Source organism: Peromyscus californicus, unplaced genomic scaffold, assembly GCF_007827085.1.
Source record: "Peromyscus californicus insignis strain IS unplaced genomic scaffold, ASM782708v3 Scaffold_20__1_contigs__length_68692818, whole genome shotgun sequence".
Taxonomy (NCBI): Eukaryota; Metazoa; Chordata; class Mammalia; order Rodentia; family Cricetidae; genus Peromyscus; species Peromyscus californicus.
The window spans coordinates 53,575,583-53,602,987 of NW_026294503.1; the positions used below are offsets into that span (position 1 = coordinate 53,575,583).

General features: G+C 46.5%; 1 protein-coding gene across 3 annotated transcripts; it reads right to left on the reverse strand.

The window, feature by feature from the left end:
* Positions 1-11,975: 11,975 nt before the first annotated feature.
* On the reverse strand, positions 11,976-27,308 carry Alg12 (ALG12 alpha-1,6-mannosyltransferase). 3 transcript variants are annotated; one of them, XM_052748595.1, is made up of 12 exons: positions 27,177-27,308; positions 26,530-26,741; positions 26,353-26,428; positions 24,036-24,397; positions 23,829-23,961; positions 20,743-20,916; positions 19,809-20,003; positions 17,604-17,707; positions 16,623-16,846; positions 13,006-13,175; positions 12,846-12,921; positions 11,976-12,720 (listed from the first exon to the last, which is right to left on the reverse strand). In XM_052748595.1, the coding sequence occupies exons 4-12, from the start codon at positions 24,372-24,374 to the stop codon at positions 12,489-12,491; spliced, it is 1,647 nt and encodes a 548-aa protein (XP_052604555.1). In that variant the 5' UTR covers positions 24,375-24,397; positions 26,353-26,428; positions 26,530-26,741; positions 27,177-27,308; the 3' UTR covers positions 11,976-12,488. The 3 variants fall into 3 exon arrangements, with proteins under 3 accessions (XP_052604555.1, XP_052604556.1, XP_052604557.1); XM_052748596.1 differs by lacking the exon at positions 26,530-26,741 and having other exon boundaries at positions 27,177-27,297; XM_052748597.1 differs by lacking the exons at positions 20,743-20,916; positions 27,177-27,308 and having other exon boundaries at positions 26,530-27,170.
* Positions 27,309-27,405: the final 97 nt, after the last annotated feature.

Below are 27,405 nucleotides of genomic sequence, written 5' to 3' on the forward strand. Positions count from 1 at the left end.
TGGTTCCAGAGGGTCATAGAGCTCTTGACCTGGAACATGAGTCCTATGGTCCACCCACTGCACTGTCCCTGGCCAGCACTCCTGGCATGGGAAGGGCTAGTCGTTGGTAGGAGCAAGAAAACAGTAGTTTAGCAGATCTTGCTGAACACTGCCCACAGCAGTTGCCATTCTGTTTTTTCTTTCCGTTGCTTTCATTTTTTCTTTTTCTTTTTTTCTTTTTAAAAGATTTATTTATTTATTATGTATACAGTATTCTGCCTGCATGTGTCCCTGCAGGCCAGAAGAGGACACCAGATATCATTACAAGTGGTTGTAAGTCACCATGTGGTTGCTGGGAATTGAACTCAGGACCTCTGGAAGAGCAGTCGGTGCTCTTAACCACTGAGCCATCTCTCCAGCCCCCATTTTTTCTTTTTGAGGCAGGATCTTGTGTAGTCCAGGCTGACCTCCAGTTCACTGTGTAGTCAACGATGCGAATGAGTTTAAACTGTGCTTCTACCTCCCAGGTACTGAGATGACAAGTTTATGTTACCATGCCTGGTTTTATGCAGTGCTGAGAACAGAGCCAAGAGTTTGGTACATGTTAGACAACTCAACTACATCCCAGCCCCTCATCCTGATTTTCTTAAGAGTTATACTTTTGAATGATAATATCCTTAGATTTGGAGGATATTTAACTTCATAGATTTCTGTTTCCCCATCCAAAACAAGTCAGCCCTTCTAGATGTAGTACATGCTGGTCCTAGCACTTGGGAGATGGAGGCAGAAATATCTCCAGTTTGAGTCCAGTCTGGGCTGCAGAGTTAGACCTTATTCACATCAAAACAAAAACAGACTAAGTCTGCTCAAGTAACTTGTAGGATTACATTTAGTGTCCTCAATCAAGAGTGACTGAGAGCCCTTCTTTCTCCAGAACCTGGGCTAATTCTGTCATAGCACTGACTCACCTGGATGTATCCAGATCTGGCCCAGTCTGTAAGCTTGACCAAGGATGCCAGACTACAGCTGTTTCTGGTGTTCTGTATGCTTTTGTATGTAAAACTTGCTTGGATCACCAGGACAGGCTCCAAAGCTATACAGAGAAACCCTGTCTCAAAAAGCCAAAAAAAAAAAAAAAAAAAAAAAAAAAAAAAAAAAAAAAAAAATCAACCACTTTCTTGGATCACAGGCACATTTTTTTGTTTGCATATTGTGTAAGAGCTTCTGTCATTCTGCAGTGACAAGATGGAATGGTCGTGATGGCAACCAGAGGCATATATGTTGGAGATGCTCACAAGGGTCCATTTAGAGCTGTACTGGTCCCTGACCTCACCTGCTATTCTATCCCTGTTTTTAAATTTTCAGCATTACACTATCATTTTCTAGTTTAATTCCTATGTCACAGGATATAAAAAGAGATTGCAGAAAAACATGCTAACAGCAGAAATATGGCTTCCTAAATGACACTAAAAGCATCTTTATCCTAAATATACACTGACATGTGATGGATGTGTTTGGACACCTGTCACCCTTAGTACTAAGGACACAGATGAGCTGTCCCTATCCTCAGTTGCTGATAGCCCTGCAAGAGAACAGGCAAGAGCCCTAATGCTGGTAACCGGTTCTCATGGTTTGGCACTTACATGGACAGGTATTCGGGTGGTAGATTGTAGGTTTCACTAGAATGTTTCACTAGAATATTCTCAACCATCTTACCTTGACTTACCTTCTGAGTTGTTTGTTTTTCTGCTTCAGATGACATTGGGGCAGGTTGTTCCCGGATTCTTCCTGTCTAGCTGGAGTAGTGCCCTAGTTAGGGTTACTGTTGCTGTGATAAAACACCATGACCAAAGCAAACTGGGGAGGAAAGGGTTTATTTGACCTACACTTGCACATTGAGGGAAGCCAGGACAGGAACTCAAACAGGATAGGAACCTGGAGGCAGGAGCTGATGCAGAGACCATGGTGTGTGTGTGCGCGTGCGCGCACACACACTGCTTACTGGCTTGCTCCCCATGGCTTGTTCAGCCTGCTTTTTTTTTTTTTTTTTTTTTTTGGTTTTTCGACACAGAGTTTCTCTGTGTAGTTCTGGTTCCTCTCCTGGATCTCGCTCTCTAGACCAGGCTGGCCTCGAACTCACAGAGATCTGCCTGGCCCTGCCTCCCCAGTGCTGGGGTTAAAGGTGTGCACCACCACCACCACCCTGCCAGCCTGCTTTCTTAGAGAACTCAGGACCACCAGCCCCGGGATGGGACCACCCACAATTAGCTGGGCCCTCCCCCATCAATCACTAATTAAGAAAATGCCTTACAACCTAATTTTGGTTTTGCTTTGTTTTGTTATTTTTGAGACAGAGTCTCTGTGTGTAGCCCTAGCTGTCCTAGAACTCGCTCTGTAGATCAGGCTGGCCTTGAGATCTGCCTGCCTCTGTCTCCTGAGTGCTGGGATTAAAGGTGTGCGCCACTACCACCTCCTGGCTTTTTTTGGGGGGGGGGGCATTCGAGACAGGGTTTCTCTGTGTAGCTTTGCTCCTTTCCTGGATCTCGCTCTGTAGACCAGGCTGACCTCGAACTCACAAAGATCCGCTTGCCTCTGCCTCCTGAGTGCTGGGATTAAAGGTGTGCGCCACTACCACCTCCTGGCTTTTTTTGGGGGGGGCATTCGAGACAGGGTTTCTCTGTGTAGCTTTGCTCCTTTCCTGGATCTCGCTCTGTAGACCAGGCTGACCTCGAACTCACAAAGATCCGCTTGCCTCTGCCTCCTGAGTGCTGGGATTAAAGGTGTGCGCCATCACCTGGCTTTTACAGCCTGATTTTAAGAGGCATTTTCTCCATTGAGTTTCCCTCCTTCCAGATAACTCTAGCTTGTATCAAGCTGGCACAAAACTAGCCAGCACAGTAAGTAATACGACTTTTATAAAAGTCTCAATAAGGCCGGGTGGTGGTGGCACACACCTTTAATCCCAGCTCTCAGGAGGCAGAGCCAGGTGGATCTCCGTAAATTTGAGGCCAGCCTGATCTACAGAGCAGGATCCAGGACAGGCACCAAAGCTACACAGAGAAAGCCTGTCTCGAAAAACAGTCAAACAAACAAACAAACAAAAAGAGCTATGGAATCACCGAAAACTCCACAGAGACAAAGGTCTTGGAGAAGAAAGAACCTTAGTGTGGGCCATATGTTCTGTGTGTACCTTCCCCTGAGGAAACAGGTGCTGCTTCATCTTAGACCACTCCTATTAAGGGTCAGCAAGCCAGAATCCAAAGCAGAGGTCCAGAAAAGCTGAAGAGACAGCTTGATGTAGGGAGATAAACCTGTACCTAAGTGCCTGCCACAGAGAAGCCCCAGGGACTCGAGGTGAGACCCTCAGAGCAGTGAAGGTGAGCAGACTACTAAACCTGGGGTGCTTTGAGTCACCCCAGCCATAGCTGCACCAGGATGACTTGCCCAACGCTCCTTTCAGTGGAAAGACAGAGCTTCTAGCCTCACATCTATATAGTTGGAGTCAATAAAAGTACCACTGAAATAAAAATAACCAAATGCTAACGGGTAGTAATAATAGAGAATAGAAACAGACACTTAAGGCAAAAACTAGAGTTTTCAAATGTGGGTCTCAGTCAGTTTAGTAATGCAGATACACTGACTTAAGATGGATTACACCTAAGCTGGACAGTGGGAGGTAGGTGGATCTACAGAGTGAGTTCTAGGACAGCCAGCACTACACAGAGGAACCCCCCCCCCCCCCCATAAAAAACAAAACAAAAAAGATGGGAAGTGAGATGTGAGTTGAAGGTATATTCAGTACTTAATCTGAGCATAAGAGCAGCTGGGCCTTTAGAATCGCCTTCTTGCCACATGTGGTTTGCTACAGAGAGGACTGAAAACTTTGAATCCAGGTCAGGTAGGTGAGTCAATTTCCACAGCTTGTCAGTTATCCCTGCTAGTGCGTATCTAGTGCTCCTGGGGTCCCTACAGCCACCACAGCCGGCAGAACACCTATCTGTGGAAGGCAAGAAAGTAACTCAGTTCAACAGGACTGAGGAGCTGGTATTGGTTCAAACTTTGGGAGTCTGACCCCAAGTAGTTTTATTTAAGTGTATTTAAGCCCAGTACAATTTGGTGAAAAATTTCCTGGTGATAGTTAACAGAATCCCATATGCACAGTAAAGCTTAAGACATGACTATATTGAAAATCTCTGTAAAGTGCATATGACATCTTCCATAAAGATGGCTATAGGTTGACTACATATAACACCTTCCATACAGAAAGGTTCTATAGATTGACAAGTTCATAAGGGTCTGGGAGAGGATTCAGTGTGGCCTTGGATCCACACAGATATCCCAGAGGTCACTAGGCTATTAGCTACATCTGTTCCCAGCCTTCTGGGTGGGTAACAGGTTATTTATGCATCCCTTCCTTAAAGGAATAGCCCTGTTGTTTCATATTACTGGTTCACCTGCTAGCTATCTGTGAGCACAAGGACCTCTGTGCCTCCTACATAGTACTGTCTGGTCTTCCAACTTTGAACATACTATGAGGTCACCCCTCAACTTGGACATTGGCCATCTCTCCAGCAAAAACAGGAGAGTCAAGTAAATGAGATCTTGCGTAGCCCACAGGTGAGTGTGGCCACCATTGGCTCCTGGTACACAAACGGAAAATTGTAACTTGAACACAGACTTGAACTGGTCTGACCCATGGCCAGTTCACAGCACCAGGCTGAATGACACTCAGCTACAACTCACCTTCCACCCTGCAGATTCCAGTATTAGAGAGCCCAGAAAAAAAAAAAAAAAAGCCTCTCCCATTCTTGTCAGTTTTTTAATATTTTTTCATTTAACTCTATTGTAATATTGGTGGTTTTTTTTGTTTGTTTGTTTTTTGTTTTTTTGTTTTTTAAGACAGAGTTTCTCTGTAGCTTTGGAGCCTGTCCTGGAGCTCACTCTCTAGACCAGGCTGGCATAATATTTTTATTCTGTGTTTAAAAAGCCTTTGTTTTATTATTCTTGCCTTTATCTAATCATACATTTTCCTTTATAATCAATTTTTCTCTTGACCTTTCTTTCCCTCACATTCTTTTTTTTTTTCTTTTTTGGTTTTTCGAGACAGGGTTTCTCTGTGTAGCTCTGCACCTTTCCTGGATCTCGCTCTGTAGACCAGGCTGGCCTCGAACTCACAAAGATCCCCCTGGCTCTGCCTCCCAAGTGCTGGGATTAAAGGCGTGCGCCACCGCCGCCGCCGCCGCCGCCGCCACCACCACCACCCCTGGCTCCTCACATTCTTTTTATAGCTTGCTTTTCTTTCCCATGTCACATTTCTTTTAAGTTAATTTATTATTAGTTTACTCTTTAACTTGATGTTATTTTTGACATTTTCATTTCTGTGGTTATTGGTGTATTTGCCTTTGATTGATTTTGGTTGCATTCCTCTATCTGGTTTGGTGTGGTAGTGTTGCTCTTATGGTGATTACTTTTCTCTCAGTGTAACTGACAACAGAGCCTCAAGAGAAAGCTGCTAATGAGGAAGACTCCCGAGTGAAATTGGAGGGGAGAGCTGGCTACCCTATGGGATGTGAACTGTAGCTTATAAACATGAGAAGCATGAAAAACCAAGGCAACATGACCCCTCCAAATGAATAGAATTCTTCAATAACTAAGACCAAAGACACAGAGATTTTAAATTGCTCAGCAAACGATTCAAAAACAGTATTTAAAATGATAGTTACCTCAAAGGAGATAAAGAAGTCAATTCAGAACTGGACAAAAAAAAAGTCAACATTAATGAGAAATTCCACAATGAAATTGAGAGTTTGGAGAAGTGAGCAGAAATGTTGAAATTGAATTCAGGAAATAAATTTTTTTTTTTTAAAGTTGAAATCACAACTAGATCAAACCAAAAAAAATCAAGGGTTAAAAGCTGAGATGATTCTGCATTTAGACATACATGAACATGACCACAACTTTAAAGAATCCGGGACATCCGGGATCAAGAGATCAAACCTGAGAATTGGTGCTGTAGAAGGAAGAGCAAAGATGGAAACTAACGGCAGGGGACCTACTCAGTGGAACTGTGCCAGAGAGAGGAAAGAAAGCTAAGTAAACACAAAAGGAATGTTATACCAGAAAGGTCCCCATCTAGGTAAAGATGGGGACATTCAAGTAGATGTAGAACCCCAACTAGACATGACCAAGAAAAATGACACCTTATAGTTAAAATTCTAAGACTACAGAGCAAGGAAATAACAGCAAAAGTTATAAGAGGAAAACTCATAAAGGCAAAGTCATTAGAATATCAGGCCTCAGCAGAAACCTTAAAAGCCAAGAATATATAGGCTGATTTATTTCAGTTATTGAGGATAAATTGCAAGCAAGACTTACTGTATATAGCAATAGTTTTATATATATATATTTTTTTTTCTTTATGTGCATTGGTGTTTTGCCTGCATGTATGTCTGTGTGAGGGTGTCTGATCCCCTGGAATAGGAGTTACAGACAGTTGTGAGCTGCCATGTAGGTGCTGGGAATTGAACTCAGGACCTCTGGAAGGGCAGCCAGTGCTCTTAACTGCTGAGCCATCTCTCCAGCCCAGCAGTAATATCTTTTGAAATCAATGGTGAAATGAAGAGTTTAAATTTGAGTTTAAAAAAAATTGTGGCTACTAAGCCAATATTGCAGAAGATACTTAAAGGAATCCTATACACAGAGGAAGAAAAAAGATGATCACAAACAGTATAGCTCAGGAAAGAAAAAACTTCACGAGAGAAATAAATGAACAAACGAGAAGTAGAAAAGAATTACGCATACTTCAGTTAGCAAGCAAACCCAAAGATGAATAAAGGAGAAGGAAAAGAACAGTATTCAAACAAATAAGGAAAAGGAGTCGACAAAAATTAGGAATCAGCCAGGCGGTGGTGAAGCACACCTTTAATCCCAGCATTTGGGAGGCAGAGGCGGGTGGATCTCTGTGAGTCTGAGGCCAGCCTGGGCTACAGAGTGAGTTTCAGGAAAGGTGCAAAGCTACACAGAGAAACCCTGTCTCAAAAAAACAAAAACAAAAACAAAAAACACCACAGGAATCACCAAATATCTCTCAATAAATATAAATGGACTTATGTCTCCAATTAAAATGTACAGACTAGTGCCGGAGGATAAAGTTCATTTTGTGATTGCCTAGTAGATAGACAGTCAAATGCTGCAGGAACATCATCCTATGGCTACATAGTTTGAGGCGGGTCTGGGCATTCAACCTGTCTCAAAATAAGACTAGCTGATTGGATTGACAAACAAGAACCAACTATTGATTGCTTATAAGAAACTCACTTCACTGGCAAAGACACAAGTGAATTTTTTTTTTTTTAAGACAAGGTTTCTCTGTGTAGCCTTGGCTGTCCTGGAACTCCCAGAGATCCACCTGCCTCTGCCTCCCAAGTGCTGGGATTAAAGATGTGTGCCCCCACCACCTGGCTGTGTCAGCATTTTTAATAGCCAGAAACTGGCAGCAACTCAGACATCAGCTGGTGAGTGGACAAGCAGACTGGAGAGTATGCCATTCAGTATGAAGCTATCTCAGAGAACAGGAACAAAATACTGATGCATGGTTAGAGTACATCTGAGAAACCTCAGGAACAGCACTGCCCTGGTTAGTTTTTGGTCACTTTAACACAAGCTTGAGTTATCTGGGAAGAGGAACCTCAATTGAGAAGATGCCTTCATCAGATTGCCTGTGGGCAAGTCTATAGGGCATTTTATTGACTAATGATTGATGTGGGAGGGCCCAGATCACTGCTGGCAGTGACACCCCTGGGCAGGTGGTCCTGGGTAGTCTAAGTAAGCAAGCCATGGGGATCAGGTCAGCAAGCAGCACTCTTCCATGGCCTCCACTTCAGTTCCTGCCCTGACTTCTCTTGGTATGATCTGAAAGTTGTAAGATGGAATAAACCCTTTCCTCCCCAAGTTGCTTTTGGTGATGATCTTTATCACAGCAAAAGAAAGCAAATTAGAACACATCACATGAAAGAGCTACAGCTAAAAAGATATGCATTATATGTTGTTTATATTCCGTTCTGGAAAGGGCATTGTAATGGCCTTTTAAGTTTGGTTTCAAGATAGAGGGTGAGGGGAGGTCAAATGCAAACACATCTGGGAATAGTTCTATATGTGTGTCACACAGAAGTAACTATATAGCCCAAACTGACGGATTATATGTACATATATCTTAGTAAGAAAAAAATCAGTAGTGCCCATAAATAGAAGTAACCTAGTGAGATGGCATGACCAATGATAAAACTTTACAATAGCAACAAAACAATATAAACCCTTAAGAAAAGTTTAATAACACACATCCAAACTGGCCCGGGGGTGGGGAGAACAAAACATCCTGATACACTTAAAGGACATGTGGGCACAGGGGAGGAACTGCTTGCTCTGTCTTCCCTGGGAAACTTCAACAGCATCAGGTTCTGCCTACTTTCTAAGCATAGTGTATTTGAGTGTAATCACAGCAAAATCATGTGAGCTTTTTATGGATCATGTTTGGCATAGGGAAATGGTCTTATTTCCAGATGACAAAAACTGACAGGAAAGTACTACACAGGAAGAGCTGAGTACCCAGGAAGCACAGACACAATCTGGGTGTAGAGGAAGCACAGCCATAGTCTGAGTACACAGGAAGCACAGCCATAATCTGAGAACACAGGAAGTGCAGCCATAATCTGAGAACACAGGAAGTACAGCCATAGTCTGAGAACACAGGAAACACAGCTGCATTCTGAGTGTACAGGAAACATGGCTCACTCTGTGTACAGGAGAAGGCTGATGTAACACACAGAAGCTGGTAAGTAGAAACACTCCAGAATGAGACAGCCCGTTCATAAGGCGATAGACTAACAGGGCAAAGGAGTCATTAAATTTGGGAAATAAAAGGCAAGGACTCCTAGTCATTACATCATTTTATAAAAAGGAAGAAAATAACCTAAAAGCCATTAGAGAAATGGACAGAAGGTACAAAGAGAAAAGTCACAGAATCTTCCTGAAAACTCAGACATTCTGCTTTGCATGTGGAAGCACACCAAAATGGCAGCCACACTAAAAAGGCCTGGCCCTGTCAGGTGAGTGGTGGTACCTTACAAGGCAGGCACAGTACACGAGCTCCCTCTGCCCAGCATTCTCAGATCTACCTCAACCTGAAGATACACCTCAAACAATATGTCCCACGAGGCTAATGTAAGTGCTACACTTATATTAGGTTTCCCCACTGTAGGGTAAAAGGACCAGGGAAAGAACAGCCTAACCCTGACTTGACCCCAAGACCAGGGCCAAGAACTTGAAATCCCACCAATCCCTGAGCTTGCCCCAGAGTCATGCCATAGAATCACACCAATCCCCAAGCTTGCCCAAGTCTAACCACTTACCAATCTCAGGCCACCCTGGAAAGCACCCCCCACCCCCACCCCAAAATAAAACAAAAACCCAACTCTATATAAACTCTGCCTTCTTCTCAGTTCCCTGCTCCTTCTCACCTGAGCAGAGGCAGTCACCCTCCTGGGTTTTTCCCTTCCAATAAATCTCTTGTGTGAGGTTTGTTGTGCTGTGTAACACTTTCACAGGAGCCAAGCTGTAACTCTTCTACATGAGCAGAGCAGAGTTGTAACACTTTTGCTGGGGGAAACTTTCCCTTTGTGGAGCAGAGCTCTAACATTTCTGCTGGGGAAACATTGGGGTGGGGCAGATACTTCTGCTAGGGAAACAGTTCCCTTCAGAGCTGCAGCAGAGCTGTAATACTTCTGCTAGGGAAACAGTTCCCTTCAGAGCTGCAACACTTACACCCACTGCAAGTGTTACAGCTCTGGAGGGAAAAGTATCCTGACAATTGGGAGCCAAGGAGCAACACAAAGTCACACTACACAACAAACCTCACCCAAGGGATTTACTGGGAGGGAAACCCCTAGGATGGCAGCTGCCTCTGCTCAGGCAAGAAGCAGTGGAGAACTGAGCAGAAGACCGAGTTTATATAGTGGGTTTTTTTTGGGGGGGGGGGGGGCATTCCAGGGTGGGGATCAGTGGGATTTCAAGTCCTGAGCTTGGGCATTTTACTCTGTGGGGTAGGGACTGGATCCCATTAGGGCAGTTAGTGTATTTTGTGGGTGGAACCTGGGGGTTGGAGGTCCTCAGGGGAGGGGCCTGGCCACTCATGTGCCTTGAAGAGCTTACACTTAACCTGAGTCACTGAGTTACAGGAGACCCAGAGGACAAGCCTACCTGGTGGAATATCATGTGTGGATGGATGATTTCCGGGTACTGCTACGTGCAAAAGCCATCTACAGAAAGAAAGAGAAATAAAAATGTGTGCATCTCTGCCTGTCTTTACAAAGATAAACATAAACAATGACACTAATGACCAAGAAGAGGGGTGGAGGTGTGTTGGAATGCAGTCTAAGAATGAGTCATATAAGGAGAATTCTGATTGCTTGTGAGAAAACTCCAAGAAAACAAGAATCTTATGACCTCAGTTTCTTCAAAAACATGGACTTATTCTTGAAATGTGCTTTTGTGCACCTCCCAAGTGTAGCGGATAGGAGTGACTTTATTCATTACGACTGGCTATTATTTGTTTATATGTCTCTATGGAAAAAAAATGTTTTTGCCATGTGCGCTTATCCTTATGATTGTAAACTTTACTCATGTGACTCTTCTTAACTCTCAGGGTAGAAACTGTCTGATGCTCTGAATAAAGTTGGCTGCTGCATGAGACGTTAGTCCGCCTTTTTCAGGCTCCACCACCCCCGGCTCCTCTGCCTATAGAGCGTAAACAGAGGTGAGGAAGAAACCTCCCTGCACTTGCCTCTAGTAGTGGGTCAATCCCTAGAAGCATAGTCATGCTATACAAACCGAAAATGATGGGAAGGTGGTAAAAGCTTCTAAGACAAAGGCTTGCATGCACACAAACACATATTATCTGCATTTCAAGTGGAAAACAACTGTACTGAGGCAGGGCAAGGGCCAGCCCAAGAAACTTATCAACAGTGTTTGTACACCTAGTCATGAGCAGGGAAGTGAACTGCAAACGGATCTTGACCTCCCTCCGGCAAGTTGGTTCTGCACAGCAATTCCAGAATTACAAAATGTGTATTTTGTTGTTGAACAAAGTACCGAATGTATGGACACTGCCAAGAGCCAGTTTCCATTGTGGAAGGAGTTTGCACAGTTGTGGCATGGAGGATGACAGGAACTCCATGACATGGGATGAACTGTATGGGTACTGGGGCTGAGGATATAGCTCAGTGGTACATGCTAGGCTAGTATGCATAAGGCCCTGGGTTCAATCTCCAGTCCTACCAAACAGGTAGTATAGCTATGGCTCATGACTGTCCATACATGTTCATGTGTGCACATGCAGGCATGCCTGTATGTCCTGATCTGTCTACAGGAAGTGCCTAAGAGCAGACATCCAAAGAGCAACAAGGATACTCAGCCCCAGATCTCAGCCTAAGGCCATTCTCCACCAAAAGGAGCCAGGGCATTTGAGACATGACTAATCCCACAGCCCAGGAGGACACACACTTCAGAGTGCTGTACACCACAAACATTCAAAGGGGCATGTCACAAGGTAAACACCACGTGACAGGGCTCCCATTGGGCACATCTCACACCATAGAAACATCAGAATTAAGAATGATTTACAGAACATTGACGTTAAGGAGTAATCCCCCACCACACACACACACACACACACACACACAGAGGCATAAGTCTATAGCTGTGGAGTATCCTGGGCAGATATGTGCTTTGCAGGCTGTGTATGTGATATCTGCATGTGCATACACATGAGCATGTGTGGTGTGGGCCTTCATACTGGATACGTGATGTGCACACAAGTTATTTGTATGATCACTGTCATACTTCATAAATGAATGTTCAGTACAATGTGACAGAGCCAGTGACCCCTACTGTGAAACCAGGGCAGAGACTGTCTCTGGAGGTAACCACATAACAAGACAATATAAGAAAACATAATTTTTATTTCTGTTCTTTTATAAACATGTTTATGTCCTAAGAATCGACAGCTGCAATAATGGGTGGTGGTGGAGCTACCCTGTCCTGAAGCTCTGGGTTTGTATTGTGGTCTCCTGAGGCCATGGGCAACAAGTGTGGTTCAGGGCAGGAAATACACACCAAGGGTCACTGCAGAGCTGGGGTGGCAGGGTGTTTTTGCCTGGCTCACTGTCCCCTCTTGGTTATGAATGGTTCCCAGTTTGAATATAAACGATCCTGTGGGCCACCTAACCATGGCAAACAGGTCTGAGCAGGCCACCATCACACTTGGTAGTGTGTCCTGGGCTCTACATTCTCTCCACCCTGTGCCCTAGGTGTGGCTGTGGCAGGGCCCAGCCTGCTGCAGGCCGACACCAGAGGCATGCTGGGAGTCCTTGGTCCTTTGCTTTGCTTTCCTGAACTGTCTTCACCGAGTTAGAAGGGTGACCACACTTCGATGCTCCTGGTGAACTCCCATCCTCTCAGGCCGGCCTAAGCAGCCGCTCCAGAAGCACCAGTTTTGTCTGCAGGTTGACATCAAAGGGTGGCAGTTTGGTCAGAGTCAGACTCACACCTGTAGTGCCCTCAATACTGGCCAGGACACGGTGTGTGTCCCTGTAGAGGGCCAGGTGCCTGGGTGCTGCCTCCATGAGAATGTGCGTGTAGTCCAGCATGCCCTCTGCTCCAGGCTGGACATCTTCCCTCTTGTCATACCTGGGAAAGAAAAGCCAACTGTCTCACACGGTCTCTCCCTACCACCTAGGTGCCACTGAAGTGACTTAAAGGTGGCCTCTGTGAGAAGCAACTCCACCTGTAGCTATAATACTTCAGAAACAAACCTCCAGTCATCGTTGACCTGTAGAAACCGTGACACACCTGTCTGGGCAGCAGCCACATCAATGTGCAGAAGAACATCTAGGAAAACCAAACCTCAGTTAGAAGCCAACATGGTACCTCACTCAGGGCCAGCCTGGTCCCCAGGGAGCACCCTGTACCAACCTGTCTGGGGGGGCACCAGCTCATGCAGCCGCTGCATCGCAACACCACCAGGATAGTTGAAATGGGATACATAGAGGGATGTGGCTGTATATGCCACATTGACCATGATGTGTCCTACCACAAGCAGAGTTCCCATCTTGTACAGCCAAGGCTTTTTACAGTTATTCAGGCTGTAAAAAAGAATGACATTCAATGAAATGCATATGGTGGCAAGAACACCAGCATATCCAGTCACATCTAGGAAAAGTGGTCCTAGAATATCAGCCCACTCCAACTTCACCAAGTCATTACAAGCAGGGAAGTTAATTAAAGATATATCTGGACCATCAGCCAAAGATCAAAAGGGCTTTGAAACCGCTCTTAATAAAAGCACCAACTCGCCGGGCAGTGGTGGTGCACGCCTTTAATCCCAGCACTTGAGAGGCAGAGGCAAGTGGATCTCTGTGAGTTCAAGGCCAGCCTAGTCTACAGAGTGAGTTCCAGGAAAGGCTCCAAAGCTACACAGAGAAACCCTGTGTCAAAAAAACAAAACAAAAAAAGGATCAGCTCCTCATCTGGATCCACATGGTAACTAAACATAGACAAAAGCCTGGCATTCCTGGCCTCTTTCTGCATGTCTCCTGTCTTGAGACTCTGGGTCCCTCACCTGTTTAACTCTGACTGTAGCTATGCCATATCCTCAAGGAGTCTTGTCTACAAGCTGATGACAGCCAATCCATTTCCTGTTCCTTCAAGGTTGAAGGCACAAAGAGTAACTGAGGTATCTTACTGTCAGCTTTGACAATGTCCTATCCCAAACCCACAGAAGGCACCTTAAGTCTCCAGTTGTCCTAAACCCCACAGACACATCACCTCATGATCATCTCTTCTAATTGTCATATGGGGACAGACAGATTGCTGGGACTCCTGAGCTTAGGCTAAACTTGCCCTCAAATCCTCAAGTAACCAAAGTGACTAAAATACAATCTGAAGAACTTTGTGGTTGCCTGCAGTGGCACAGGCCTGGAATCCCAGCATTGGGAAGGCTGAAGAACAATGATGGCAAATTTGAAACCAGCCTGGGTTACATAGCAGGACTGTCTCAAAACAAACAAAAAGGGCCAGTGACATGGCTCAGCGGGTAAAGGCACTTGCCCTGTAAGCCTGGCAACCTGAGTACAAACCCACATAAAGGTGTAGAAAGAACTGGCTCCACAAATTGGTATTCTGACCTCCACAATCATGCCACAGCATGTGCACCCCCCATAATGCACACACATAATAATATGTAAAGGGAAACTTCAGATTTCCACTCAAGAGCCAATTCAAGTTTATACTAGGTTTTTTAAAAGGCATTTCAAAAGACTCCTCAGTTACTGCTTAGGGCAGAAGTCCAGCTCACTGCTTGCTTCTGTTGTGTCTAAACAAAGCACACAGAGCAAATCAAGTTTCCAAAATGCCAGCCTGAGGACTGGGAGGCAGACTTCAACAAGGAGCCCTGTACTGAGGATCTTTCAGCATGCTCAGAATCTCCAGGCCAGAACAGCCCAACTCTGTACCAGGTCCTGGGAGTGGCTCACCCTCCCTTCCTTTCCCAAGACTGTCTCTGGTTGGTGAGAGGGGCTGGCATTTTCTGTGGGGGCATGAGTGTGATATATGTGTGTACCTTTGTGCGCAAATGCACGCACTGGGGTATGCATATGCAGAAGCCAGATAGCATCAGGTGTCCTCCTCTATCACTCTCCATCTTATTCCTTTGAGACAGTGCCTCTCATTGAACATGGAATCTGCCATTTTTTTCTGTCCCCCCTCATGGCTACCACAGTGCTGGCATTACAGGTTAACACATTAACACTGGTGTTGGGGTCCCAAATGCAGATCCTCATACTTGTATAGCAAGCATTCTTACCTATGGTCCAGCCCCCTTCGTTGGCTTCCTGAACGCTGTGATTACAAGTGTGTACTACCAAACCCAGCTCCAAGATGTCTGTATCTTTGGTCTTCTCGGTCAATTTCTGGGAACAGCTTTACATGCATTTTCTAAATCATCCTGTTTAAGTTAGTTTGCGCCTACACTGATCTAGATTCTTTTACAATTATTTACTTATAAAGGGTCTCATGTAGTCTAGGCCAATCTTGAAATGGCTATATAGCCAAAGATGACCTTGAACCTCCACCTCCTGAACGGTTACAGGCATGTAAAGTGCACCTAATTGCTGTGGTGCTGAGATAGAATCAAGAGCGTTGTGCATGCTGGGCAGGTACTCTACAAACTGAGCTTTATCCCAGCCCTTTTCTGATTTTCATTTTTGAAAAAGACCCATTCTATAGCACAGGAGGATCTGAAATTCATGGTGTAGGTTGGGATGGCTCAAGTTGGTGGTCTCAAGTACTGGGATTACAGGTGAGTCACTACACCTGCCCTGCCTAGATTGCTGTGGGCAATGAGTGCTCTGTTCACCTTCCCTGAGGTTTGCCTTTAAGACCCGATTGGGTCTATAAGACCATAGCACACATCAGCCTGAACCTGGTTCCTAAGCTGCAGCTTAGGTCACCCCACATAAACTCTGGGCTGTCTTCTGTTCTGTCTCAGCTGCCCTGCCTTCGTTTTCACTGTCAGTCACCTGAGACTGGCCTTCAACAACGGCAGTTAGCAGCTGTGACAGAGACCTTCGGCCCACAGAGAGGAGAACGTTGGTTCTCTGGTCCTTTAAGAAATAGTCTACCAACCACATTTTTAAACTGTTGGCCTCAAACAAAGATTTTCAGCACAATTTCACCCACTCTATCCCAACTAAGGACCTGGGCAAACTAGGACAGGGTTTCTAAAAAGTGGTGCATGCCTGTTAAAAAAAAAAAAAAGTCGGGCGGAGGTGGCACACGCCTTTTATCCCAGCATTTGGGAGGCAGAGGCAGGCAGATCTCTGTGAGTTCGAGGCTAGCATCATCTACAAAGCAAGCTCCAGGATAGCCATGGCTACAACACAAAGAAATTCTGTCTCGAAAAACAAAAAACAGAACAAAAAGAGGAGTTGTCCTCCACAAACCTGCTCTTGCACACTAATTAACACCCAGCTTCACCTGTGACTCAAGCCAGGGTCTGCACCTTTCATGGAACTCTGAGCTGACCCAAGGCAGAAAACGAAGAGAAAAGAAGCAAGAGGCATGCTGTGATTTGAGTGAGAAACCAGCAAACTCACTCATTTTTGTTTTTTGTTTTTGATATTTTGAGACAAAGTCTCACTATATAGAGCACATGAGCCTTGAACTCACAGAGAGCCCCCTGCTTCTGTCTCCCAAATGCTAGGATCAAAGGTATATGCTACGACACCCAGCCCAGAAAACCTATTTCTTTTTTTTTTTTTTTTTTTGGTTTTTCGAGACAGGGTTTCTCTGTGTAGCTTTGCGCCTTTTCCTGGAACTCACTTGGTAGCCCAGGCTGGCCTCGAACTCACAGAGATCCGCCTGGCTCTGCCTCCCGAGTGCTGGGACTAAAGGCGTGCGCCACCACCGCCCGGCTGAAAACCTATTTCTAATGGAGCTTTAAAAATATCTACCAGCTAGGTAATCCCCAGCACCCCCAGAAAATACAGTAAAAATGAAAAAGCAGACAAGTATCCCGAGGATGAAACCCTCACACATAGGTGCAGCCTCTGGCAGCCATGATATTGAGCGCAGGGAAGGTATAGATGATGAACCGCAGTTCCTTATGCGGCAGGAGCGAATACAAAGCCACGAATCCCAGGCTTGGCAGGGCCAGTGCATGGGTCCTCTTGTCCACTGCACCCAGGGGGATGAAGAGAAGGCTGCAGCCCAGGCCTCGGGGCAGGGCAGAGTAGAAATACCAGAGGAGCGGGGAGGTCTTGAGGTCAGGTTAAGGAGGCATGATATGGTTAGAGGTTGAGTCACCGTGCACTGAATGGAGCTAGGATGGTAACAGCATCAGGCTGAAGTGGCCCCAAAGACAGGTATGCCAAAAGACACAGCAGAGACCTGCTTAGGAGTTGTGGGGATGAAGGATCTGGGCACAGCATATTCAGCTACAGTAGAGGCCCCAGAGGACTATGTTCCTTTATTCTTCACAGTATTAATAGTTGAGGATGGCATGTCGTCAAGTCATAGGTATGCTGTCCTTTCTGACCAAGAGCCCGTCTGAAGTACTCGGTGATAGATGTTTTTGAAGGCAGACTACTCTGTGAACCAAGGGCAAGACTAGGCGATGCTAGCCAGGCCGTGGCGGGGCACGCCTTTAATCCCAGCACTCGGGAGGCAGAGGCAGATGGATTTCTGTGAGTTGGAAGCCAGCCTGGTCTACAGAGCGAGATCCAGAACAGGCTCCAAAGCTACACAGAGAAACCCTGTCTCGAAAAACAAAAAAAACAAAAAAAAAAAAAAAGAAAGAAAGAAAAGAGTAGGCAATGCTGAGGGAGAGATTGACACAGGATAGGTAGAAGACAGCACGGGCCTCAGTGCCACCCAGGGCCAGTGAGTCCCAGGTGTGACCCTAGACAGCCATCCTACCTGTGCCGGACCAGTTGCCTGACAGGGAGACAGGAGATAGAGGCCAGGGTCATGGGGCTGACTAGCCTTGCACTTCTACTCTAATACTGAAAGGATACGCCCCAGTTGGAACTTTTGTTCAGGATAGTGTTGTACCAAAGCACCTCTCCTTCTGGCCATACAAGGTATCTCCAGAAATAGGAGTCCACAGCAACCGTCAGTCCTAATAACAGAACAAAAGTGTCCTCAGTAAGGAACATAGCCAACTATAAAATTCAAGCCTCAACCCACACACATGTGCACTGTGCTTAACTGCCCCCACAAAGTGGCTGCCTGGCCACAGAAACTACCAGCAGCTTTCCATAAAAGGAGCTGGTGGTATGTGACACCATTTCCCATCAAGTATTATCCCCAGCACAGAACACACTACCCCCTCCTGCCTGGCCAAGAAGCTTGAAGGACAGTGGGTGGATGCATGCTTCCAGGTAGAAGCCACCACTAGAAAAAGAACTGGGATGTTCTACTGATGCCAAAGTTCAGATCATCTTATTTCCACCTTAAAAAAAAAATTTGGGGTGGAGAGAGATGATTCAGTAGTTAAGAGTGCATACTGCTCTTTCAGAGGACCCAAGTTCAGTTCCCAGAACCCATAAAGGAAGGCTCACAACTGCCTGTTATTCCAGTTCCAGGAAATACAACATAGTCTTCTGGATTCTATGGGTGCCTACAATCACACACAACATATTACCACACTGGGATACATGTATAAATACATCATTAAAAATAAAATAAAGATTTTTTAAAAAATCTTTTAGTCTTTTGGGGGCCAGTGGGTAAAGGAACTTGCTGCCAAGCCTGATGATCTGAGTTCAATCCCTGGGGTCTACACGGTGGAAGGAGAGAACTAACTCCCACAAGATGTGTTCTGACCTCCAGATATGCACTGTAGTGTGCACAGGCTCATGTGTGGCCATGCACATACACACACACACACACACACAAGTTAAGTGTAATAATAATAAAAAAAAAATCTCAAGGGTTGAGACAACCACTTAGTAAAGAGCTGGCCTTGCAAGCTTGAAGGCCCGAGTTTCATCCCAGAGCTCACATAAAAAGCTAAGAACAGGTTGGGTGTAGTGGTGCATGCTTTTAGTCCCAGGACTCAGGAGGCAGGTGGATCTCTATGAACTCAAGGGCAACCTTGTCTTTTTTTTTTTTTTTGGTTTTTCAAGACAGAGTTTCTCTGTGTAGTTTTGGTGCCTGTTCTGGATCTCACTCGTAGACCAGGCTGGCCTCAAAAATGCAGAAATCCGCCTGGCTCTGCCTCCCAAGTGCTGGAATTAAAGATGTGCGCCACCACCACCCAGCTCAAGGCCAACCTTGTCTACAGAGTAAGTTCTAGGAGAGCCAGGGCTATGTAGAGACATTGTCTCATTCATACACACACACACACACACACACACACACACACACACACACACACACACACACACACATCCGTGTATATATATATCTCCAGGTATGAGGCTGGAGAGATGCCTTAGCATACCCACATGGTGGCTAACAATTGTCCATAACTCCAGTTCCTGGGGGTTTGATACCCTCTATGGCCTCCATGGGCACCAGGCGCACATGCAGTACACAGACAGACATGCAGGCAAAGTACCCATACACATATAATAGGAATAAATATTTCTCAAAAAGTCTAGAAAAACAAAATCAAACCAAGGTGGCTAACTCAGTGAGGAACGACACTGAGGTTGACCTTTGGATGCTACACACACATGCACATACTAAGTTTCAAACTGGCACACTTATAATTTTAGCACTATGAAGGCTAACACAGGAGGAGCTTGAATTTGAGGCCAGCCTGGGCTACACAGTGAGTGTGGTGGTTTGAAAGAGAATGGCCCCTATAGGCTAAGAAATTTGAATGTTTGGTTCCTAGTTGGAAGAGGTTTAAGAATAATTGGATGTGGCCTTACTGGAGGAGGTGTGTCACTGGAGCTGGGCTTTGAGGTTTCAAATGAGCCCACACCAGGCCCAGTCTCAATCTCTGTCTCTGCCTGCTGCCTGTAGATCAGGATGTGAACTCTCAGCTACTGCTCCAGCACCATGCCTGCCTGCTGCCAAGCTTCCTGCCATGATGGCCATGACTAACCTTCTGAAACTGGAAGCCAGCCCCCAATGAAAAGCTTTCTTTTAAAGCTGCTTTGGTCATGGTGTCTCTTCACAACAACAGAATAGTAACTAAAACAGTAGGACTCTGTCTCAAAACACCAAAACCAAAACTGAAATACAGACAAACCGAGACACTGACTTACCCAGACAGAGAATCCCTGCTGGGATGGCGTGCTGGAACAATCTGGCTACAGACAATCTTCTTTGGTACAAGGTCAGCAGCAGCATAAGGCCCAGCAGCATGCACAGCTCAGCCCTGAAGCCAATAATGGCGAAGGCTGAGAGCCAGACAAAGAGGGCCCACCTATGCTGCAGCCAGGCTGTGAGGGCTGGCAGAACTGCAAAACACAAAACACACACAAGGGGACTCACTCTCTCTCTTTCTTTTTTGGCTTTTGAGACAGGGTTTCTTTGTGTAACAATCCTGGCTGCTATGGAACTTGTTCTGCAGACCAGGCTGGCCTAGAATTCAGAGATCCGCCCGCCTCTGCCTCTGGAGCACTGGGATTAAAGGCGTGCGCCACCACCAGGCTCACTTTCTTATTATAAAAGACACATAGACAAATCACTCTATAAGCTGCAGCAATGGCTCAGCCATTAAAAGACTGGCTACTCTTGCAGAGGACCCACATGGCAGCTCACAGTTGTCTGTAACTCCAGTTCCAGAGGACCTGATGCCCTCTTCTGGCCTCTGCAGGCACTGCATATACATGATGTGCTTAAATACATTCAGAACACTCATACACAAAATAAAAATAAATCTTCAGTACTGCAGTTTAAGGTAGGAGGCTCTAGCATTCAAGGCAGCCTGGACTACATAGTAGGAATATGTCCCTCCCGAAACACATCCAGACAAACTTCAAAGACGCCTACTTGCCTGTTGGGGTGGCACACAGGTACTCCAGGGTAGCATTTTCTACAAAGTACAGCCTGAATACAGAGACCCCTGCTTCCATAGCAGGAGACCCTGAGCGGGTTATGAGGAGCCGATGGGGTAGGCGGGGGCAGTGCTATGGGTAGATGTGTGTGTGCTTAGCTGAAGTGAGGAGTCAGAAGGCACATCCTGAAGCTACGTACCCACAGCCAGGGCCAACACGTTGGGGAGTGTCCTCGTACAGTAGAACATGAGGTGAAACTGTGTGGCTGATATCCAGCAGAACATGGCAGCCACCGTGGCCCCAAACTGTCGTCTCACTTCCTTTTGTAATGTCCAGAGTCCAAAAATCACACCAAGTCCAAGGACTCCTCTGACTACATCAAATGAACAACAAAATCATGCTGTGAGTGACCCAAGAGCACACGTGCATGAAGAAGCCAGAGGCTCGGGGGTCTCCCTTGAAGTGCTAGTCAGTGACAACATGCAGGGGACTACCTGGGAGTGCACATTAGGTGCCAGACGTGGCCACTGGAGACCCGGGGCCTGTGTTTGCACCGAGACTTTACACCATCCAAGCTTCTTCCTTCCTTTCAGCCCCACAGGCCTGGCTGAGTGTTTGCCAAATGCTGGGCAAAGCTGGAGAGCAGTGTTGGGAGGGCAGGGTAACCAGAGACCTCTAGACTGGGGACGGGGGAGTGCTGATGAAGGCTCAACTCAAAAACAACCCCGTGAAGCATCCAGATCATGTTGTGGTGGCAACACCAGCTGCAGGGGCAGGAAGATGATGGGGAACTATCACTGGAGCAAGTGATCTTAGGTGAGGCAGGTACCCCTGGACAGGGTCGGTCCACATAGCCTGAGTAGACAAGCCTCATTAGCCACTGGCCAGTGGGTGCCAAGGCCTAAACTGATGGGACAAGAAACTGATAGCCATGGGAACGGCCCCAGGATGGGAGCTGCAGACATTTAGAGCTGACCTAGGCATTCAGAGTGGGCCCTGCCCAGCACCGGGCTTCTCTCTTCTCTCTTCCTGCATACTACTGGATACTGGACTCAAAGCACAGATGTCTCACTTTGGGACCCGTGACCATGAGAGTCTGGGTCCAGTTGCTGTACTGATGCTACCAGGGAGCTTGTCTGGTACTTCTGTTTACGATGCCCAGGCAAAGCTCTTTTACTTTCTTCAAGATCCCATCTGCTCAATCTGTCACCTGAATCCTAGGGCTCCTCCTGGTTCCCATCTTTCCAAATGTCTGTCTGAGTTCTGGACAAGGACAGTTGATCACACAACCTCCATTCTAGGATGGCTATCATAACCCTGAGAGGAATCGTTTGGGCCTCTTGCAGGAGCTGGCATCATCAGAAATCCCATGCTGAGAACAAAATGTCACTGTGCAAAGGCAGCTGGCATACCCACCACAGATTTCCTTCAGGGCTGGACCTGCCCCATTAGAGGCTTTGGCTGCCCTTCCCTGCGGCTGCAGCCTGCAAGCTGCCCTGGGCAAGGGCAAGTCTCCCCACCCTAATCAGCCTTTCTGAGAAGTAGGCTGTGTTTCCCTCAGGAATTCAGCTTTTAAAGCTTTCCATGGGGGCTGGAGAATTGGCTCAGGGGTTAAGAGCAGTGTCTGCTCTTCCAGAGGACCCAGGTTCAATTCCTAGCACCCACATGACAGTTCACACCTGTCTGTAACTCCAGTTTCAGAGGATCCAACACCTTCACACAGATATACATGCACGCAAAACCACAAATGTATATGAAATTAAAAAAAAGGAAAAAAAAAAAGGCTTTCCACTTCCACATAAGCTAGACAAACTGAAATCTTACTATGGCCAGCTGTGTTAGACACAATAAAATGTAGAATGTTCTTAACCTAGTATGAAAAAAAAAAGTATGGGGTTAGGGATTTAGCTCAGTGGTAGAGTGTTTGCCAAGTGAGCACAAAGGCCCTGGGTTCGGTCCTCATCCTGGTGGTGTTGGATGGGTGGGTGGGTATGAGAGATGGCTTAGTGTGGTGGCGCATTCCTTTAATCCTGGCACGCAGGAGGCAGAGGCAGGCAAATCTCTATGAGTTTGAGGCCAGCTTAGTCTACAGTATGCACTCCAGGACCACATCGCAAAAAAAAAAAAAAAAAAAAAAAAGACGAGGTGGGGGGGTGCTGAAGAAATGGTTCAGCAGTTAAGAGTACTTACAGAGGACCTGAATTCAGTTCCCACTAATCACATGGTGGCTCACAACCATCTGTAACTCCAGTTCCAAGGGATCTGCTCCCTTCTAACTACCACGGGCGCCAGACATGTACATGGTGCACATGCATATGTGTAGCAAAACATTCATGCATATTAAAAAAAAAAAAAAAGTATGGGTCCCAACTATAGAAGTGGGGTGACTGCTGATCTCCAGCACGGCAGTATGTCACCAATGGAGGACTCTCTTTAAAACAGCTAGAAAAGCCAAGGGTGGTGGCACACACCTACCAAACCAGCTCTCAGAGGATGAGGCAGGAGGACTGTTGAGTCCTAGGCCATCCTGGGCTATACAGTGAGACCCTGGCTTAAAACAAGCAAACAAGCAAATAAATAAATAAAAATAAAAAGAAGAGGCTGGGCGGTGGTGGTGGTGCACACCTTTATTCCCAGCACTCGGGAGGCAGAGGCAGGCAGATCTCTGTGAGTTTGAGGCCAGCCTGGTCCACAGAGCAAGTTCCAAGACAGGCGCCAAAGCTACACAGAGAAACCCTATCACAAAAAAATAAATAAATAAAAATTAAAAACAAACAAACAAACAAACAAATAAAAAGAGGAGCCACAGTGTTCCCAATACCCCAAAACAAGTATTATAAGAAACAAACAAAAAAACCCTAAGTGCTCTGGTCTGATTGCTATATCATACACCTGTGCTAAAATATTGTATTGTGTCCTACTAGTAAGAACCACTCTTCTGCATCACTGAAAAACTATGTGCACAGAGAAGGGCCCAGGGGCTCTGTATGCAGATCAGTGTAATGATCTCAGACCTTGAGGTCTGCCGGCACATCCCCTGTGGAATATGCAGACTCTGCAACAGCCGAGGCTCTGTGAGTTACTACTGAGACCCTCCAGCTGAAACAGGGGCAGGGGGAATTATCACCACCTTCTTCACTAGCCCTGCATCTAAATGTATGTCATGAGGAATTCAGTGGAGTCTAGGCTACAGTGAGTCCCGCCAACGCCCACCCCACACCCCCACCCCGCCCCACCTGGGATCATGTGACGCTGTCACAGTTCTCGCCCATGTGAGGCCCTTACCTGTCAACTGAGAATAAAACTTGGATACTTCCAACAGCGAAAGCACATAAACCACAGGACTGGAGAACACTGCAATCAGCAGTGGCCCAAGGAACGTCCTGGGAACGACTCCAGGAAACTCATGGTGGTCGTACTGCAAGGAGAAGAGGTGGTCAGCACAGAGGCTGGGGAAGTAGAGCAAGTCTCAGCGCCAAGCCGCAGCCTCACCTTGTCTATATCCAGCCGGTGGTACAGCAGGTCATGTGTAGCCTGTAGGTTGAAGCTTTCCTCTACCTTGGTATAGGGACAGGCCACAAGGTGGATGGCAGCTACAGTGACCAGCAGCCCCAGAAACAGCAGTGGTTGCCCGCCGGATGATTTCTTTTTCCTTTTCTTTTTTTTTTGGTTTTTCGAGACAGGGTTTCTCTGTGTAGCCTTGGCTGTCCTGGAACTCCCTCTGTGGACCAGGCTGGCCTCAAGCTGACAGAGATCCTCCTGCCTCTGCCTCCCGGGTGCTGAAATGAAAGGTGTGCCGTCCGACTTGCCTGATGATTTCTTGCCAGCCATGTGGTGCTTTAAACTTCATGTACCTTCACAGAACCGAAGACAAGAAGTATCCAACATTAACACTATCACCCTATACATCCCGACAGAACAGAATCACAGCTCCTAAACCTCCAAACTCTGCCTGAGGTCACACCGGTAAGATGTGGGGGAAGAGGAAGCAATGGCCCTTATGATGACTATTCTTTGTCAACTTGACTACATCTGGAAATCACTACAACCCAAGCAACTGGATACACCTGTGGGGGACTGTTTCTTAAGTAAATCTGAGGCAGGAAGCTCCACCTTTAGTCTGGGCCACACCTGCTGCTGGCGGCCTACATAAAGAACACGTGGAAGAAGAAAGCTCTCTCTGCCTGTTTGCTCTTCCTCACTCTCGCTGGCAAGTCCATTCCTTCATTGGCAATAGAGCCTACTTCCTCAGGACTCCAGTGCATACTGAAGACCATCTGAAACACTCGGCCTTGTGGACTGGACAACTACTGGACCCTTGGACCTTCCGTTGGCAGACAGCCATTGCTGGACTAGCTAGACCACAGCCTGTAAGCCATTCTCATAAATCCCCTATATACATACACACACACACATATATATATATATACATATATATACACTTATATTTCATTCTATCAGTTCTGTTCTTAGAGAACCCTGACCAACACACCTTTTTAATTTTTTGAAAATTATTTTTTAAGTATATGGGTGTTTTGCCTACATGTATACCTGGACATCTGGTCCCCTGGAATTTGAGTTACAGATAGTTGCGAGGCGCTATGTGGGTGCTAGGAATTGAATCTTGGGCCTCTAAAAGAATAGTCAGCATTCCTAACCACAGAGATATCTCTCCAGCCCCAACCCTTTGAAATATAATAGTTCTCATAATTCCTATTATCTTAGTTAGGGTTTATACTGCTGTGATAAGACACCATGACCAAGAACAGCTTGGGGAGAAAAGGGTTTATTTCATCTTACAGTCCATCATCCGAGGAAATCAAAGGCAGGAACCTGGAGGCAGGAACTGATGCAGAGGTCAAGAAGGAGTGCTGCTTACTGGCTTGCTCCTCATGGCTTGCTCAGCCTGCCTTCTTATAGCACCCAGTACCACCAGCCCAGGGATGGCACAGCCCACAGTGAGTTGGGCTCTCTCACATCATCAACCAAGAAAATGCCCCAAAGGCATTCATCAACCCTGCATGAAGGCATGTCATGAGGACTTTAGTGGAATGTAAATAAAGCACAGCTTGCATTTGCTTGTCCTAAGTTTGGCTGCACGGCTACAGTGGGTCTGGCCAACCCTCCACCTGACTATGGTCACCTGTGTTAGACACAATAAAATGTACTGAATTGGAAAGTGTAATTGTTGACTAAAAGAAAAATGTCAGGTCACGGAACACTGTTCTCAACCCAGCATAAAAACAGGGCACGGTGATGCACGCCTATAACTCCAGCACTTGGGAGGCTGAGACAGGAGGAACTAGAGTTCAAGGCCAACCTGGGCAACTTGGTAAGAGCACAAAGCCCTGGGTTCAATCCCCAGAACCTCATAAAACCCAGGTGTGGGGCTGAAGAGATGGCTCAGAGGTTAAGAGCACTGGCTGTTCTTCCAGAGGTCCTGAGTTCAATTCCCAGCACCCACATGGTGGCTTACAACCATCTGTAATGAGATCTGATGCCCTTTTCCAGCATACAGTCAGGACACTGTATACTAAATAAAAACAAAAACAAAAAACAAAAAACCCAGGTGTGCTAGAAGACATGTGTATACCCAGCACCTAGGAGATAGAGGCAAGAGGATCAGAAGCTCAAGGTCATTCTTGGTTCCAGGCCCAGCCTTCACTATGTGAGACCCAGTCTCAAAAGAGGAGGGAGGGACCCACGTCACTGAGGCAGCAGCAGTCCAACTGAGCTGTCCCAACCATCTGCTCCTCATACCTTTGAAGGAAATCCAAGCTTTAGGGTGAATATTATCCACAGAACTCACCTGATCCTCCTCCTTCCCAGCCAGGGCACTTCCTCACAGCCAGATAGGGATGCTTTCTGCTGAGGACCAACAGTAGCTATTTTCAAAGACAACAGAAGACCAGAGTGAGTTGGAATGCTCAACTAGGAGCAAAAAAACAACATAAGATATTCACCAGTACAAAAAAAAAACACCTACCACGGGAATGGGGGGAGCTGCTGGGCAGACAGATGGCTAATCGCCTTCCAGCAGCCAAGTTCAAAAAGGCCATACTGTTAGCAAATGGACCGGAGAAGGAGGGCACCTCAGATTAGGTAGTACCCTTCAAAGATCCTGTTGTCCCTGTCAATTGGGATTCCAAGGCTTCCGCGGAAATTGTCGGAATCATTCGTTCAAATTGTGGCTTTAAGCTGGAAACATAAATGATCTGGTGCAAATGAGGCCTACTTGTCAACCAAAGACCAGATGAAACTGCATTATTTGTACAAACAGGTGTTCTCTAAAATCTAGATAATGCATATTACTTCTCGATCAAGTCATTTAAAAATCGTTAGGTCACTGTGTGCCCGCTGCCTGAGGCCCCCTGCGGAAATGTCGACTACTGGGCCCCCAAACACATTGAGCCGGTCCCCAGGAGCAGAACTTAGTTTACAGGTGACAAGTCGGCCGCCCGGTGAGGAGGGTGGGGGAAGGTTGAAAGGTCCAGGCCTCAGGTGCGATGTCCAGCCCCCGGGGACATGCTCAGCCCCTAAGTCCGATCCCCAGGTGAGTTGTTCAGCCCCCCGGTGAGGAACTCAAAGGCCGTCACGCTCGGAAGAGCCCCAGCCTCGCCACCTCCCGAGTACCTCAATCCCCACGGCGAGCGCTGAACTCTTCCGCTCGCTCTCTCTCGTCCTGACCCCTCGGAGTTTAACGGACTGCCTTCAGCAGGAAGCGGGCGGCGGAAACGCAGCCCAGAAACGAAGTCTTTGCCCAAACTTAATATGGCCACCACAGCCCAGACTGGCAACAGAGGAAGGCGCTTCCGGCCCGGAGTAAAGATGGCCGCCGCAGGCCTCGAGTAGAGGGCGGGGC

What these genes read in the sequence shown, in the direction of transcription:
- Alg12 (XM_052748595.1), bottom strand. Translation starts at nt 24,374, where the DNA reads ATGGCTGGCAAGAAATCATCAGGCAAGTCGGACGGCACACCTTTCATT. An exon ending in CGTGTTGGCCCTGGCTGTGG is followed by an intron (nt 20,004 to 20,742) that starts GTACGTAGCTTC and finishes TGTGTTTTGCAG; the next exon opens with TTCTGCCAGCCCTCACAGCC. An exon ending in GCCAGAGGCTGCACCTATGT is followed by an intron (nt 13,176 to 16,622) that starts GTGAGGGTTTCA and finishes TCTTTTTTACAG; the next exon opens with CCTGAATAACTGTAAAAAGC.